Below are 13,284 nucleotides of genomic sequence, written 5' to 3'. Positions count from 1 at the left end.
AACATCATGGCATATACAGAGAACATTATTGATCGTCTATACGGAGACTGCAAATAGAATCGAGAACAAGCAAAATGATACATCAACGATGTTTATTATTGATGTTTGTGTGAGTAAATAGAGTTGATTTTTTAATGCATTTTTAGATCCATGTGCTTGCTCTGGTAATTGTCCACTCGTACCATGTTCAAATGGAGGTATGTGTATGGATGCTGGTCGTGGAATGTACAACTGTACTTGTGCGTTTGGATGGAAGGGCGCTACCTGTGCCGATGAAGGTAATGAAATCATAATTGAGTTTAATACTCACATGCAAAAAGCTCGGATTCGTGCGTTCCCCAAAGCTGAATGTGAAAAAGTGAAGTTGAAATTGGTGCGTGAAAGTGCCATCCGTGTACCTTTGGATTTTCAGGCTCCTAGTGTGGGATATATCGAAGCTTTTATGTCTTCAAGCTTCATGATCGTGAATTTGTATCTTTCCTGCTGACTTGCTATTGTTTTCTAATTGCGTTTGAATTGTTACTTTCGATATCACAATTTCGTGGTTTCTTGTTGAATATAAGCAGTACCTTTTTTTGTTTGGGTATATTTTTCAGCCACGGTATACAATTTTGAGCAGGCATCCTACTCTACAAATGAAGGAGATGGCCCTATTGATATCACCATTATACGCACTGGAGCTTCGGCTTTGGAAAGTACTCTTGTTGGTATGTTACCTAGTAAGATCAAATGTCATTGAAACTGTAATGTTTGTATTTGTTACAAAATAACCTGCAAAGATGCTTAAATGTTTGCATTGCCTGCCGAAGGCCCATTGGTATGACCATAGGTAGGACCTCAGCTCTATGGTATTACGTCACAGGTAATATGGTCTATATTCTTCTTTGGTACCTCATCGACTCACTCACTTATTGTCACTTATGAATTAAATTTGCTTAAGTCTCACCTTAGCCCCAAAATTTGACGCAGATGACTATATTAACCCCTTGGACCCAATTGGTGTGATCTTTCTGGGCAAGTTTTATAGGCTTGCCTGGTCTTGTTTTCACTAATGATTGAGTCAATTTGTGGCCCCAACCTTGTAGGCGAATTAGTATACGCCTACACTAGTTTTAATAAAAGATTTCATTACCTGAACATTTCATCATTATCAATATGCTATTCTTCCCCCACAGACGTTGTTACCTCCGATGGGACTGCTGTTGCAGGAATGGATTATATACCACAGACTACCACTCTAAACTTCATAGATACAAATATCACAGTATTCACGGTCACAATAATTGATGATGACAGCGCGCAGGACACGCATTGTTTCACCTTGTCTTTGATGAATCCAGATCCAAGCGATGGACAAGTTGGTGCTGATACAGAAATCTGCATCATTGATGATGAAGGTACAGTTAGAAGCCCCTAGTCCCCGTAATGTCAAAACAGCTCTTATTGTGTGCCAGAACATCAAACATCACGAGACTACCAAATGAAATGGACTTGTCTAATGCTGATCTTTTCAAGGGTTTTTAAGCCAAGGCATTTGTGAACATTGGGAAACATAATGGCATATACAGAGAATATTATTGATCGTCTATACGGAGACTGCAAATAGAATCGAGAACAAGCAAAATGATACATCAATGGTGTTTATTATTGATGTTTATGTGAAGTAAATAGAGTTGATTTTAATGCATTTTTAGATCCATGTGCTTGCACTGGTAATTGTCCACTCGTACCATGTTCAAATGGAGGTATGTGTATGGATGCTGGTCGTGGAATGTACAACTGTACTTGTGCGTTTGGATGGAAAGGATCTACCTGTGCCGATGAAGGTAATGAAATCATAATTGAGTTATTCACATGCAAAAGGCTCGGATTCGTGCGTTCCCCAAAGCCGAATGTGAAAAAGTGAAGTTGAAATTGGTGCGTGAAAGTGCCATCCGTGTACCTTTGGATTTTCAGGCTCCTAGTGTGGGATATATCGAAGCTTTTATGTCTTCTACCTTCATGATCGTGAATTTGTATCTTTCCTGCTGACTTGCTATTGTTTTCTAATTGCGTTTGTATTGTTACCTTCGATATCACAATTTCGTGGTTTCTTGTTGAATACTAGCAGTACCTTTTTTTGTTTGGGTATGTTTTTCAGCCACGGTATACAATTTTGAGCAGGCATCCTACTCTACAAATGAAGGAGATGGCCCTATTGATATCACCATTATACGCACTGGAGCTTCGGCTTTGGAAAGTACTCTTGTTGGTATGATACCTAATTAGTAAGATCAAATGTCATTGAAACTGTATGTTTGTATTTGTTACAAAATAACCTGCAAAGATGCTTAAATGTTTGAGTTGCCTGCCGAAGGCCCATTGGTATGACCATCGGTAGGACCTCAGCTCTATGGTATGACGTCACAGGTAATATGGTCTATATTTTTCTTTGGTACTTCATCGACTCACTCACTTATTGTCACTTATGAATTAAATTTGCTTAAGTCTCACCTGAGCCCCAAAATTCGACTCAGATGACTATATTTACCCCATGGACTCAATTGGTGTGATCATTCTGGGCAAGTTTTATAGGCTTGCCTTGTCTTGTTTTCACTAATGATTGAGTCAATTTGTGGCCCCAACCTTGTAGGCAAAGTAGTATACGCCTACACTAGTTTAAATAAAAGATTTAATTACCTGAACATTTCATCATTATCAATATGCTATTTTTCCCCCACAGACGTTGTTACCTCCGATGGGACTGCTGTTGCAGGAATGGATTATTCATCTCAGACTGCCACTCTAAACTTCACAGATACAAATATCACAGTATTCACGGTCACAATAATTGATGATGACAGCGCGCAGGACACGCATTGTTTCACCTTGTCTTTGATGAATCCAGATCCAAGCGATGGACAAGTTGGTGCTGATACAGAAATCTGCATCATTGATGATGAAGGTACAGTTAGAAGCCCCTAGTCCCCGTAATGTCAAAACAGCTCTTATTGTGTGCCAGAACATCAAACATCACGAGACTACCAAATGAAATGGACTTGTCTAATGCTGATCTTTTCAAGGGTTTTTAAGCCAAGGCATTTGTGAACATTGGGAAACATCATGGCATATACAGAGAACATTATTGATCGTCTATACGGAGACTGCAAATAGAATCGAGAACAAGCAAAATGATACATCAACGATGTTTATTATTGATGTTTGTGTGAGTAAATAGAGTTGATTTTTTAATGCATTTTTAGATCCATGTGCTTGCTCTGGTAATTGTCCACTCGTACCATGTTCAAATGGAGGTATGTGTATGGATGCTGGTCGTGGAATGTACAACTGTACTTGTGCGTTTGGATGGAAGGGCGCTACCTGTGCCGATGAAGGTAATGAAATCATAATTGAGTTTAATACTCACATGCAAAAAGCTCGGATTCGTGCGTTCCCCAAAGCTGAATGTGAAAAAGTGAAGTTGAAATTGGTGCGTGAAAGTGCCATCCGTGTACCTTTGGATTTTCAGGCTCCTAGTGTGGGATATATCGAAGCTTTTATGTCTTCAAGCTTCATGATCGTGAATTTGTATCTTTCCTGCTGACTTGCTATTGTTTTCTAATTGCGTTTGAATTGTTACTTTCGATATCACAATTTCGTGGTTTCTTGTTGAATATAAGCAGTACCTTTTTTTGTTTGGGTATATTTTTCAGCCACGGTATACAATTTTGAGCAGGCATCCTACTCTACAAATGAAGGAGATGGCCCTATTGATATCACCATTATACGCACTGGAGCTTCGGCTTTGGAAAGTACTCTTGTTGGTATGATACCTAATTAGTAAGATCAAATGTCATTGAAACTGTATGTTTGTATTTGTTACAAAATAACCTGCAAAGATGCTTAAATGTTTGCATTGCCTGCCGAAGGCCCATTGGTATGACCATAGGTAGGACCTCAGCTCTATGGTACTACGTCACAGGTAATATGGTCTATATTCTTCTTTGGTACCTCTTCGACTCACTCACTTATTGTCACTTATGAATTAATTTGCTTAAGTCTCACCTTAGCCCCAAAATTTGACGCAGATGACTATATTAACCCCTTGGACCCAATTGGTGTGATCATTCTGGGCAAGTTTTATAGGCTTGCCTGGTCTTGTTTTCACTAATGATTGAGTCAATTTGTGGCCCCAACCTTGTAGGCAAATTAGTATACGCCTACACTAGTTTTAATAAAAGATTTCATTACCTGAACATTTCATCATTATCAATATGCTATTTTTCCCCCACAGACGTTGTTACCTCCGATGGGACTGCTGTTGCAGGAATGGATTATTCATCTCAGACTGCCACTCTAAACTTCACAGATACAAATATCACAGTATTCACGGTCACAATAATTGATGATGACAGCGCGCAGGACACGCATTGTTTCACCTTGTCTTTGATGAATCCAGATCCAAGCGATGGACAAGTTGGTGCTGATACAGAAATCTGCATCATTGATGATGAAGGTACAGTTAAAGCCCCTAGTCCCCGTAATGTCAAAACAGCTCTTATTGTGTGCCAGAACATCAAACATCACGAGACTACCAAATGAAATGGACTTGTCTAATGCTGATCTTTTCAAGGGTTTTTAAGCCAAGGCATTTGTGAACATTGGGAAACATAATGGCATATACAGAGAATATTATTGATCGTCTATACGGAGACTGCAAATAGAATCGAGAACAAGCAAAATGATACATCAATGGTGTTTATTATTGATGTTTATGTGAAGTAAATAGAGTTGATTTTAATGCATTTTTAGATCCATGTGCTTGCACTGGTAATTGTCCACTCGTACCATGTTCAAATGGAGGTATGTGTATGGATGCTGGTCGTGGAATGTACAACTGTACTTGTGTGTTTGGATGGAAAGGATCTACCTGTGCCGATGAAGGTAATGAAATCATAATTGAGTTATTCACATGCAAAAGGCTCGGATTCGTGCGTTCCCCAAAGCCGAATGTGAAAAAGTGAAGTTGAAATTGGTGCGTGAAAGTGCCATCCGTGTACCTTTGGATTTTCAGGCTCCTAGTGTGGGATATATCGAAGCTTTTATGTCTTCTACCTTCATGATCGTGAATTTGTATCTTTCCTGCTGACTTGCTATTGTTTTCTAATTGCGTTTGTATTGTTACCTTCGATATCACAATTTCGTGGTTTCTTGTTGAATACTAGCAGTACCTTTTTTTGTTTGGGTATGTTTTTCAGCCACGGTATACAATTTTGAGCAGGCATCCTACTCTACAAATGAAGGAGATGGCCCTATTGATATCACCATTATACGCACTGGAGCTTCGGCTTTGGAAAGTACTCTTGTTGGTATGATACCTAATTAGTAAGATCAAATGTCATTGAAACTGTATGTTTGTATTTGTTACAAAATAACCTGCAAAGATGCTTAAATGTTTGGGTTGCCTGCCGAAGGCCCATTGGTATGACCATCGGTAGGACCTCAGCTCTATGGTATGACGTCACAGGTAATATGGTCTATATTTTTCTTTGGTACTTCATCGACTCACTCACTTATTGTCACTTATGAATTAAATTTGCTTAAGTCTCACCTGAGCCCCAAAATTCGACTCAGATGACTATATTAACCCCATGGACTCAATTGGTGTGATCATTCTGGGCAAGTTTTATAGGCTTGCCTTGTCTTGTTTTCACTAATGATTGAGTCAATTTGTGGCCCCAACCTTGTAGGCAAAGTAGTATACGCCTACACTAGTTTAAATAAAAGATTTAATTACCTGAACATTTCATCATTATCAATATGCTATTTTTCCCCCACAGACGTTGTTACCTCCGATGGGACTGCTGTTGCAGGAATGGATTATTCATCTCAGACTGCCACTCTAAACTTCACAGATACAAATATCACAGTATTCACGGTCACAATAATTGATGATGACAGCGCGCAGGACACGCATTGTTTCACCTTGTCTTTGATGAATCCAGATCCAAGCGATGGACAAGTTGGTGCTGATACAGAAATCTGCATCATTGATGATGAAGGTACAGTTAGAAGCCCCTAGTCCCCGTAATGTCAAAACAGCTCTTATTGTGTGCCAGAACATCAAACATCACGAGACTACCAAATGAAATGGACTTGTCTAATGCTGATCTTTTCAAGGGTTTTTAAGCCAAGGCATTTGTGAACATTGGGAAACATAATGGCATATACAGAGAATATTATTGATCGTCTATACGGAGACTGCAAATAGAATCGAGAACAAGCAAAATGATACATCAATGGTGTTTATTATTGATGTTTATGTGAAGTAAATAGAGTTGATTTTAATGCATTTTTAGATCCATGTGCTTGCACTGGTAATTGTCCACTCGTACCATGTTCAAATGGAGGTATGTGTATGGATGCTGGTCGTGGAATGTACAACTGTACTTGTGCGTTTGGATGGAAAGGATCTACCTGTGCCGATGAAGGTAATGAAATCATAATTGAGTTATTCACATGCAAAAGGCTCGGATTCGTGCGTTCCCCAAAGCCGAATGTGAAAAAGTGAAGTTGAAATTGGTGCGTGAAAGTGCCATCCGTGTACCTTTGGATTTTCAGGCTCCTAGTGTGGGATATATCGAAGCTTTTATGTCTTCTACCTTCATGATCGTGAATTTGTATCTTTCCTGCTGACTTGCTATTGTTTTCTAATTGCGTTTGTATTGTTACCTTCGATATCACAATTTCGTGGTTTCTTGTTGAATACTAGCAGTACCTTTTTTTGTTTGGGTATGTTTTTCAGCCACGGTATACAATTTTGAGCAGGCATCCTACTCTACAAATGAAGGAGATGGCCCTATTGATATCACCATTATACGCACTGGAGCTTCGGCTTTGGAAAGTACTCTTGTTGGTATGATACCTAATTAGTAAGATCAAATGTCATTGAAACTGTATGTTTGTATTTGTTACAAAATAACCTGCAAAGATGCTTAAATGTTTGGGTTGCCTGCCGAAGGCCCATTGGTATGACCATCGGTAGGACCTCAGCTCTATGGTATGACGTCACAGGTAATATGGTCTATATTTTTCTTTGGTACTTCATCGACTCACTCACTTATTGTCACTTATGAATTAAATTTGCTTAAGTCTCACCTGAGCCCCAAAATTCGACTCAGATGACTATATTAACCCCATGGACTCTGGGCAAGTTTTATAGGCTTGCCTTGTCTTGTTTTCACTAATGATTGAGTCAATTTGTGGCCCCAACCTTGTAGGCAAAGTAGTATACGCCTACACTAGTTTAAATAAAAGATTTAATTACCTGAACATTTCATCATTATCAATATGCTATTTTTCCCCCACAGACGTTGTTACCTCCGATGGGACTGCTGTTGCAGGAACGGATTATTCATCTCAGACTGCCACTCTAAACTTCACAGATACAAATATCACAGTATTCACGGTCACAATAATTGATGATGACAGCGCGCAGGACACGCATTGTTTCACCTTGTCTTTGATGAATCCAGATCCAAGCGATGGACAAGTTGGTGCTGATACAGAAATCTGCATCATTGATGATGAAGGTACAGTTAGAAGCCCTAGTCCTCGTAAAGTCAAAACAGCTCTTATTGTGTGCCGGAACATCAAACATCATGAGACTACCAAATGAAATGGACTTGTCTAATGCTGATCTTTTCAAGGGTTTTTAAGCCAAGGCATTTGTGAACATTGGGAAACATAATGGCATATACAGAGAATATTATTGATCGTCTATACGGAGATTGCAAATAGAATCGAGAACAAGCAAAATGATACATCAACGATGTTTATTATTGATGTTTGTGTGAGTAAATATAGTTGACTTTTTAATGCATTTTTAGATCCATGTGCTTGCTCTGGTAATTGTCCACTCGTACCATGTTCAAATGGAGGTATGTGTATGGATGTTGGTCATGGAATGTACAACTGTACTTGTGCGTTTGGATGGAAGGGCGCTACCTGTGCCGATGAAGGTAATGAAATCATAATTGAGTTACTCACATGCAAAAAGCTCGGATTCGTGCGTTCCCAAAAGCTGAATGTGAAAAAGTGAAAAAGTTGAAATTGGTGCGTGAAAGTGCCATCCGTGTACCTTTGGATTTTCAGGCTCCTAGTGTGGGATATATCGAAGCTTTTATGTCTTCAAGCTTCATGATCGTGAATTTGTATCTTTCCTGCTGACTTGCTATTGTTTTCTAATTGCGATTGAATTGTTACCTTCGATATCACAATTTCGTGGTTTCTTGTTGAATATTAGCAGTATCTTTTTTTGTTTGGGTATATTTTTCAGCCACGGTATACAATTTTGAGCAGGCATCCTACTCTACAAATGAAGGAGATGGCCCTATTGATATCACCATTATACGCACTGGAGCTTCGGCTTTGGAAAGTACTCTTGTTGGTATGTTACCTATTTAAGAAAGATCAAATGTCATTGAAACTGTATGTTTGTATTTGTTACAAAATAACCTGCAAAGATGCTTAAATGTTTGGGTTGCCTGCCGAAGGCCCATTGGTATGACCATCGGTAGGACCTCAGCTCTATGGTATGACGTCACAGGTAACATGGTCTATATTCTTCTTTGGTACCTCATCGACTCACTCGCTGATTGTCTCTTATGAATTAAACTTGCTTAAGTCTCACCTGAGCCCCAAAATTTGACTCAGATGACTATATTAACCCCTTGGACCCAATTGGTGTGATCATTCTGGGAAAAGTTTTTTAGGCTCTCGTAGCCTTGCTTTCACTAATGATTGAGTCAATTTGTGGCCCCAACCTTGTAGGCAAATTAGTATACGCCTACACTAGTTTTAATAAAAGATTTCATTACCTGAACAATTCATCATGATCAATATGCTATTTTTCCCCCACAGACGTTGTTACCACCGATGGGACTGCTGTTGCAGGAACGGATTATTTATCGCAGACTGCCACTCTAAACTTCACAGATACAAATATCACAGTAATCACGGTCACAATAATTGATGATGACAACGCGCAGGACATGCATTGTTTCACCTTGTCTTTGATGAATCCAGATCCAAGCGATGGACAAGTTGGTGCTGATACAGAAATCTGCATCATTGATGATGAAGGTACAGTTAGAAGCCCTAATCCTCCTCAAGTCAAAACAGCTCTTATTGTGTGCCAGAACATCAAACATTATGAGACTACCAAATGAAATGGACTTGTCTAGTGCTGATCTTTTCAAGGGTTTTTAAGCCAAGGCATTTGTGAACATTGGAAAACTTAATGGCATATACAGAGAATATTACTGATCGTCTATACGGAGACTGCAAATAGAATCGAGAACAAGCAAAATGATACATCAATGATGTTTGTTATTGATGTTCATGCGAAGTAAATAGAGTTGATTTTTTAATGCATTTTTAGATCCATGTGCTTGCGCTGGTAATTGTCCACTCGTACCATGTTCAAATGGAGGTATGTGTATGGATGCTGGTCGTGGAATGTACAACTGTACTTGTGCGTTTGGATGGAAGGGCGCTACCTGTGCCGATGAAGGTAATGAAATCATAATTGAGTTACTCACATGCAAAAAGCTCGGATTCGTGCGTTCCCCAAAGCTGAATGTGAAAAAGTGAAGTTGAAATTGGTGCATGAAAGTGCCATCCGTGTACCTTTGGATTTTCAAGCTCCTAGTGTGGGATATATCGAAGCTTTTATGTCTTCAAGCTTCATGATCGTGAATTTGTATCTTTCCTGCTGACTTGCTATTGTTTTCTAATTGCGTTTGAATTGTTACCTTCGATATCACAATTTCGTGGTTTCTTGTTGAATATAACCAGTATCTTTTTTTGTTTGGGTATATTTTTCAGCCACGGTATACAATTTTGAGCAGGCATCCTACTCTACAAATGAAGGAGATGGCCCTATTGATATCACCATTATACGCACTGGAGCTTCGGCTTTGGAAAGTACTCTTGTTGGTATGTTACCTAGTAAGATCAAATGTCATTGAAACTGTATGTTTGTATTTGTTACAAAATAACCTGCAAAGATGCTTAAATGTTTGGGTTGCCTGCCGAAGGCCCATTGGTATGACCATCGGTAGGACCTCAGCTCTATGGTATGACGTCACAGGTAACATGGTCTATATTCTTCTTTGTTACCTCATCGACTCACTCACTGATTGTCACTTATGAATTAAACTTGCTTAAGTCTCACCTTAGCCCCAAAATTTGACTCAGATGACAATATTAACCTCTTGGACCCAATTGGTATGATCATTCTGGGACACGTTGTTTAAGACTTGGCTAGTCTTGTTTTCACTATTGATTGAGTCAATTGGTGGCCCCAACCTTGTAGACAAATTAGTATACGCCTACACTAGTTTTAATAAAAGATTTCATTACCCGAACATTTCATCATTATCAATATGCTATTTTTCCCCCACAGACGTTGTTACCTCCGATGGGACTGCTGTTGCAGGAATGGATTATTTATCGCAGACTGCCACTCTAAACTTCACAGATACAAATATCACAGTATTCACGGTCACAATAATTGATGATGACTACGCGCAGGACACGCATTGTTTCACCTTGTCTTTGATGAATCCAGATCCAAGCGATGGACAAGTTGGTGCTGATACAGAAATCTGCATCATTGATGATGAAGGTACAGTCGGCCAAAACGCAAATCTGAATAAAACTGTAATTTCAACGACACAACTGTTAATGAATGCAATAAGGAGTCTGGTAAAATTGCTCCCGAATGGAACATTGATTGAAGGCCTAGAAAATGGATATGTTCCGTGTGGCAAGTTGCTGATCTCTAATTTGATATTTTAGAGAACTTCTTTTTGAGAACTTTACAACAGGTCGATGAGTAGGAGACATTTGTCCCCTGCGATTGACTTTTTTTGAAGAATTATATTAAAGAATGATTTAATCATTTGAATGGCAGACGTGTGGGGTTATGTTTTGCATTGAACAGCCTTGTCCCCACGTCTTACTATATTTTCAACCTCGCTTCCAATAGTAAGCCCTGAGATGGGAACCTGCTTCCATCAGTTTCGATAGCGCATTTAGCAGGTAATGGATTTATACCGTGTACTTGGTGTTGTTATTTCTAACGTGTATTACGCGTTTTCACGTTCATTGTAATCAGTATATCACGTCCACACCGTCTCAAAAAATAATCCTTTCCGTTCCAATTTGCTAATATTAATGTAAAGTGTGATACTGTATTTCGGCTAGATGGGACTGTTACATTTTAACTTTGAAAAACAATCGTGTTGTAGCAAATCACGCCGTCACGAATTGATCATATTTTTTACCCAAAACACCACATACAAAACCAAACGCACAGGTGGACACCATGCAGACTATTTCTCATTTGCATGTGTATCCAAATTGTTTTGATATGCAAACGATCCAGTACCAGGGTGATAGAGCAGGTAGTGGTGGGAGCGTACTGCTCGACACCCTGGGAACGAGGTTGAAATGCATGGGGTTGTGTTTAGCATTGAGATGGCAATGTGAGCTAGTGCAAACATTTTACATACATTCCTACATTACTTCAGCCAAAATGTGGTTTTCGCTTTTCAGTTTTGATTTTAATTTTTTGTTATTTTCCGCCGTTTTGCTATTTATTAACTCACGGCCGTTTTGCAGATGTAGTCAAGCCTGTCTTTGACCCATGCCCTCCTGTACTCCAAGCAAGCTACCCAACTGACTTGAACTTCCCAACAGCCGTCGTCAGTTGGACTCCACCAAATGTAACCGATAACAGTGGGGGACCTGTCACGGTCGATGCCAGTCATATGCCAGGGGAGGCATTCAACATTGGAGTAACAAGAATCATGATGAATGCAACTGATGAAAGTGGCAACATGGAATCATGCGTGTTCAATGTCACTGTTGTTGGTAAGGCCATATACATTTATTTATCATAATTGGGACTTGAATAATCATAAATGCAGTTTTGCTGAAATGTCTTCTTCCTGCTTTGTGCTTGCCTTCTCATGTTGACATGATACGTCTCTCAACGGAAAACATTTTTCTTTTGATGACCAGACGACCAGCAACCCAATGTGACCTGCCCTACTGGCTTCACACTCTACACTGATCCACAATCCAATGTTAGCACTGGTGGCTGGTCTCTGCCTAATGATGCATTTGATAATTCTGGTGTCTTCACTGCGACATCGTCACTGGATCCTACAGAGCCACTGGGTGTTTCTAATCACCACGTCTCCTACACTGTTGTGGATGCAGCCGGCAATGACATTAATTGTGGTTTCTACATTACTGTGCTTGGTAAGAAGTCATCATAGATCATTTTTGTAAATATTTTCCTAGAAGAGGTTTTTGAGGTCAGGTATCAAGAATTTTTTTCCCCAGAATTCAGTGAATTTGCTAAAACCTCTTGTCTTTCAGATAATGAAGATCCCTTCTTTGAGCCATGCCCAACTTCGGTCACAGTTCAAACTGACCCACAGCAGAACACCGCTAATGTGTCATGGCCGCCTGTCATTCCGATGGACAACGTTGCAGTTCAGGAATATAACTCCAACTACCAGCCTGGGCACTTATTCCCAATTGGTGACACAGACGTTGAGTACAATGTGACCGACACGTCAGGGAATACAGGTTCCTGCTTTTTTGTGGTGACAGTTGAAGGTATGTCTTTCAATGTCAATGTCTTTCATTCTCAATTTCCAAAGATTCTCATTTCTATCGATGTGGCTTTAAGAATCTCTTACGAATAAGTTGTACAAAAACAGTGTTTGAATGCCTCTTTGAATAATGAATAAGGATTGGAAAAACATTGAGCAGGCGGAGGTCAACCACGTGCTTCTGTAACAACTAATCGTTTTGTCCCACATTTTATCCTACTGCTTGCTACTTCTTATAGTCTCACAGAATCCCATGAATCAGTTTAGTTTTAAAGGAATTGCTACCACCTTTAATGCACTCTCTGATTTTTTTCTTCTTCAAATATAGACATGGAGCCTCCTGCTATTACTTGTCCCAGTGCAGCCATTGTAACTGACACAGACCCTCAACGGAGTGTCGCTAATGTGACATATGTCACGACTGCTGCTGACAATAGTGGGGAGTGGACGGTGTCATGCACCCCAGCCTCGGCAACCAACTTCCAAGTTGGAGTGCAGAATGTCATGTGTATCGCCACTGATCCCTCGGACAACACCGAAACCTGCTCATTTGCAGTCTTGGTATCAGGTGGGTGATTAAACAAAATCAATCTCGCAGGGCGCTGCGATTTCC

At 39.7% G+C, this 13,284-nt stretch overlaps 1 protein-coding gene across 6 annotated transcripts in view; it reads left to right on the top strand.

Moving 5' to 3' along the window:
- Positions 1-13,284, top strand: part of LOC119743234 — a 46,511-nt gene that overhangs the window by 21,153 nt on the left and 12,074 nt on the right. For 2 of the 6 annotated variants that reach the window (XM_038219637.1, XM_038219633.1), the window contains 25 exons: positions 147-278; positions 597-707; positions 1,176-1,397; positions 1,695-1,826; positions 2,141-2,251; positions 2,723-2,944; positions 3,243-3,374; positions 3,693-3,803; positions 4,274-4,495; positions 4,792-4,923; positions 5,238-5,348; positions 5,820-6,041; positions 6,339-6,470; positions 6,785-6,895; positions 7,350-7,571; positions 7,869-8,000; positions 8,318-8,428; positions 8,902-9,123; positions 9,422-9,553; positions 9,868-9,978; positions 10,448-10,669; positions 11,668-11,919; positions 12,070-12,312; positions 12,433-12,675; positions 13,000-13,239. In XM_038219637.1, coding sequence (XP_038075565.1) covers positions 147-278; positions 597-707; positions 1,176-1,397; positions 1,695-1,826; positions 2,141-2,251; positions 2,723-2,944; positions 3,243-3,374; positions 3,693-3,803; positions 4,274-4,495; positions 4,792-4,923; positions 5,238-5,348; positions 5,820-6,041; positions 6,339-6,470; positions 6,785-6,895; positions 7,350-7,571; positions 7,869-8,000; positions 8,318-8,428; positions 8,902-9,123; positions 9,422-9,553; positions 9,868-9,978; positions 10,448-10,669; positions 11,668-11,919; positions 12,070-12,312; positions 12,433-12,675; positions 13,000-13,239 — 4,233 coding nt within the window. The remainder of the gene's footprint in view (positions 1-146; positions 279-596; positions 708-1,175; positions 1,398-1,694; positions 1,827-2,140; positions 2,252-2,722; positions 2,945-3,242; positions 3,375-3,692; positions 3,804-4,273; positions 4,496-4,791; positions 4,924-5,237; positions 5,349-5,819; positions 6,042-6,338; positions 6,471-6,784; positions 6,896-7,349; positions 7,572-7,868; positions 8,001-8,317; positions 8,429-8,901; positions 9,124-9,421; positions 9,554-9,867; positions 9,979-10,447; positions 10,670-11,667; positions 11,920-12,069; positions 12,313-12,432; positions 12,676-12,999; positions 13,240-13,284) is intronic. The other 4 variants (XM_038219635.1, XM_038219636.1, XM_038219634.1 and 1 more) reach the window with 4 other exon arrangements.

Source organism: Patiria miniata, unplaced genomic scaffold (genome assembly GCF_015706575.1).
Source record: "Patiria miniata isolate m_02_andy unplaced genomic scaffold, ASM1570657v1 HiC_scaffold_6, whole genome shotgun sequence".
NCBI classification, from domain to species: domain Eukaryota; kingdom Metazoa; phylum Echinodermata; class Asteroidea; order Valvatida; family Asterinidae; genus Patiria; species Patiria miniata.
The sequence above is the reverse complement of the archived record's forward strand: the minus strand, read 5'-3'. Positions and strand labels throughout refer to the sequence as shown.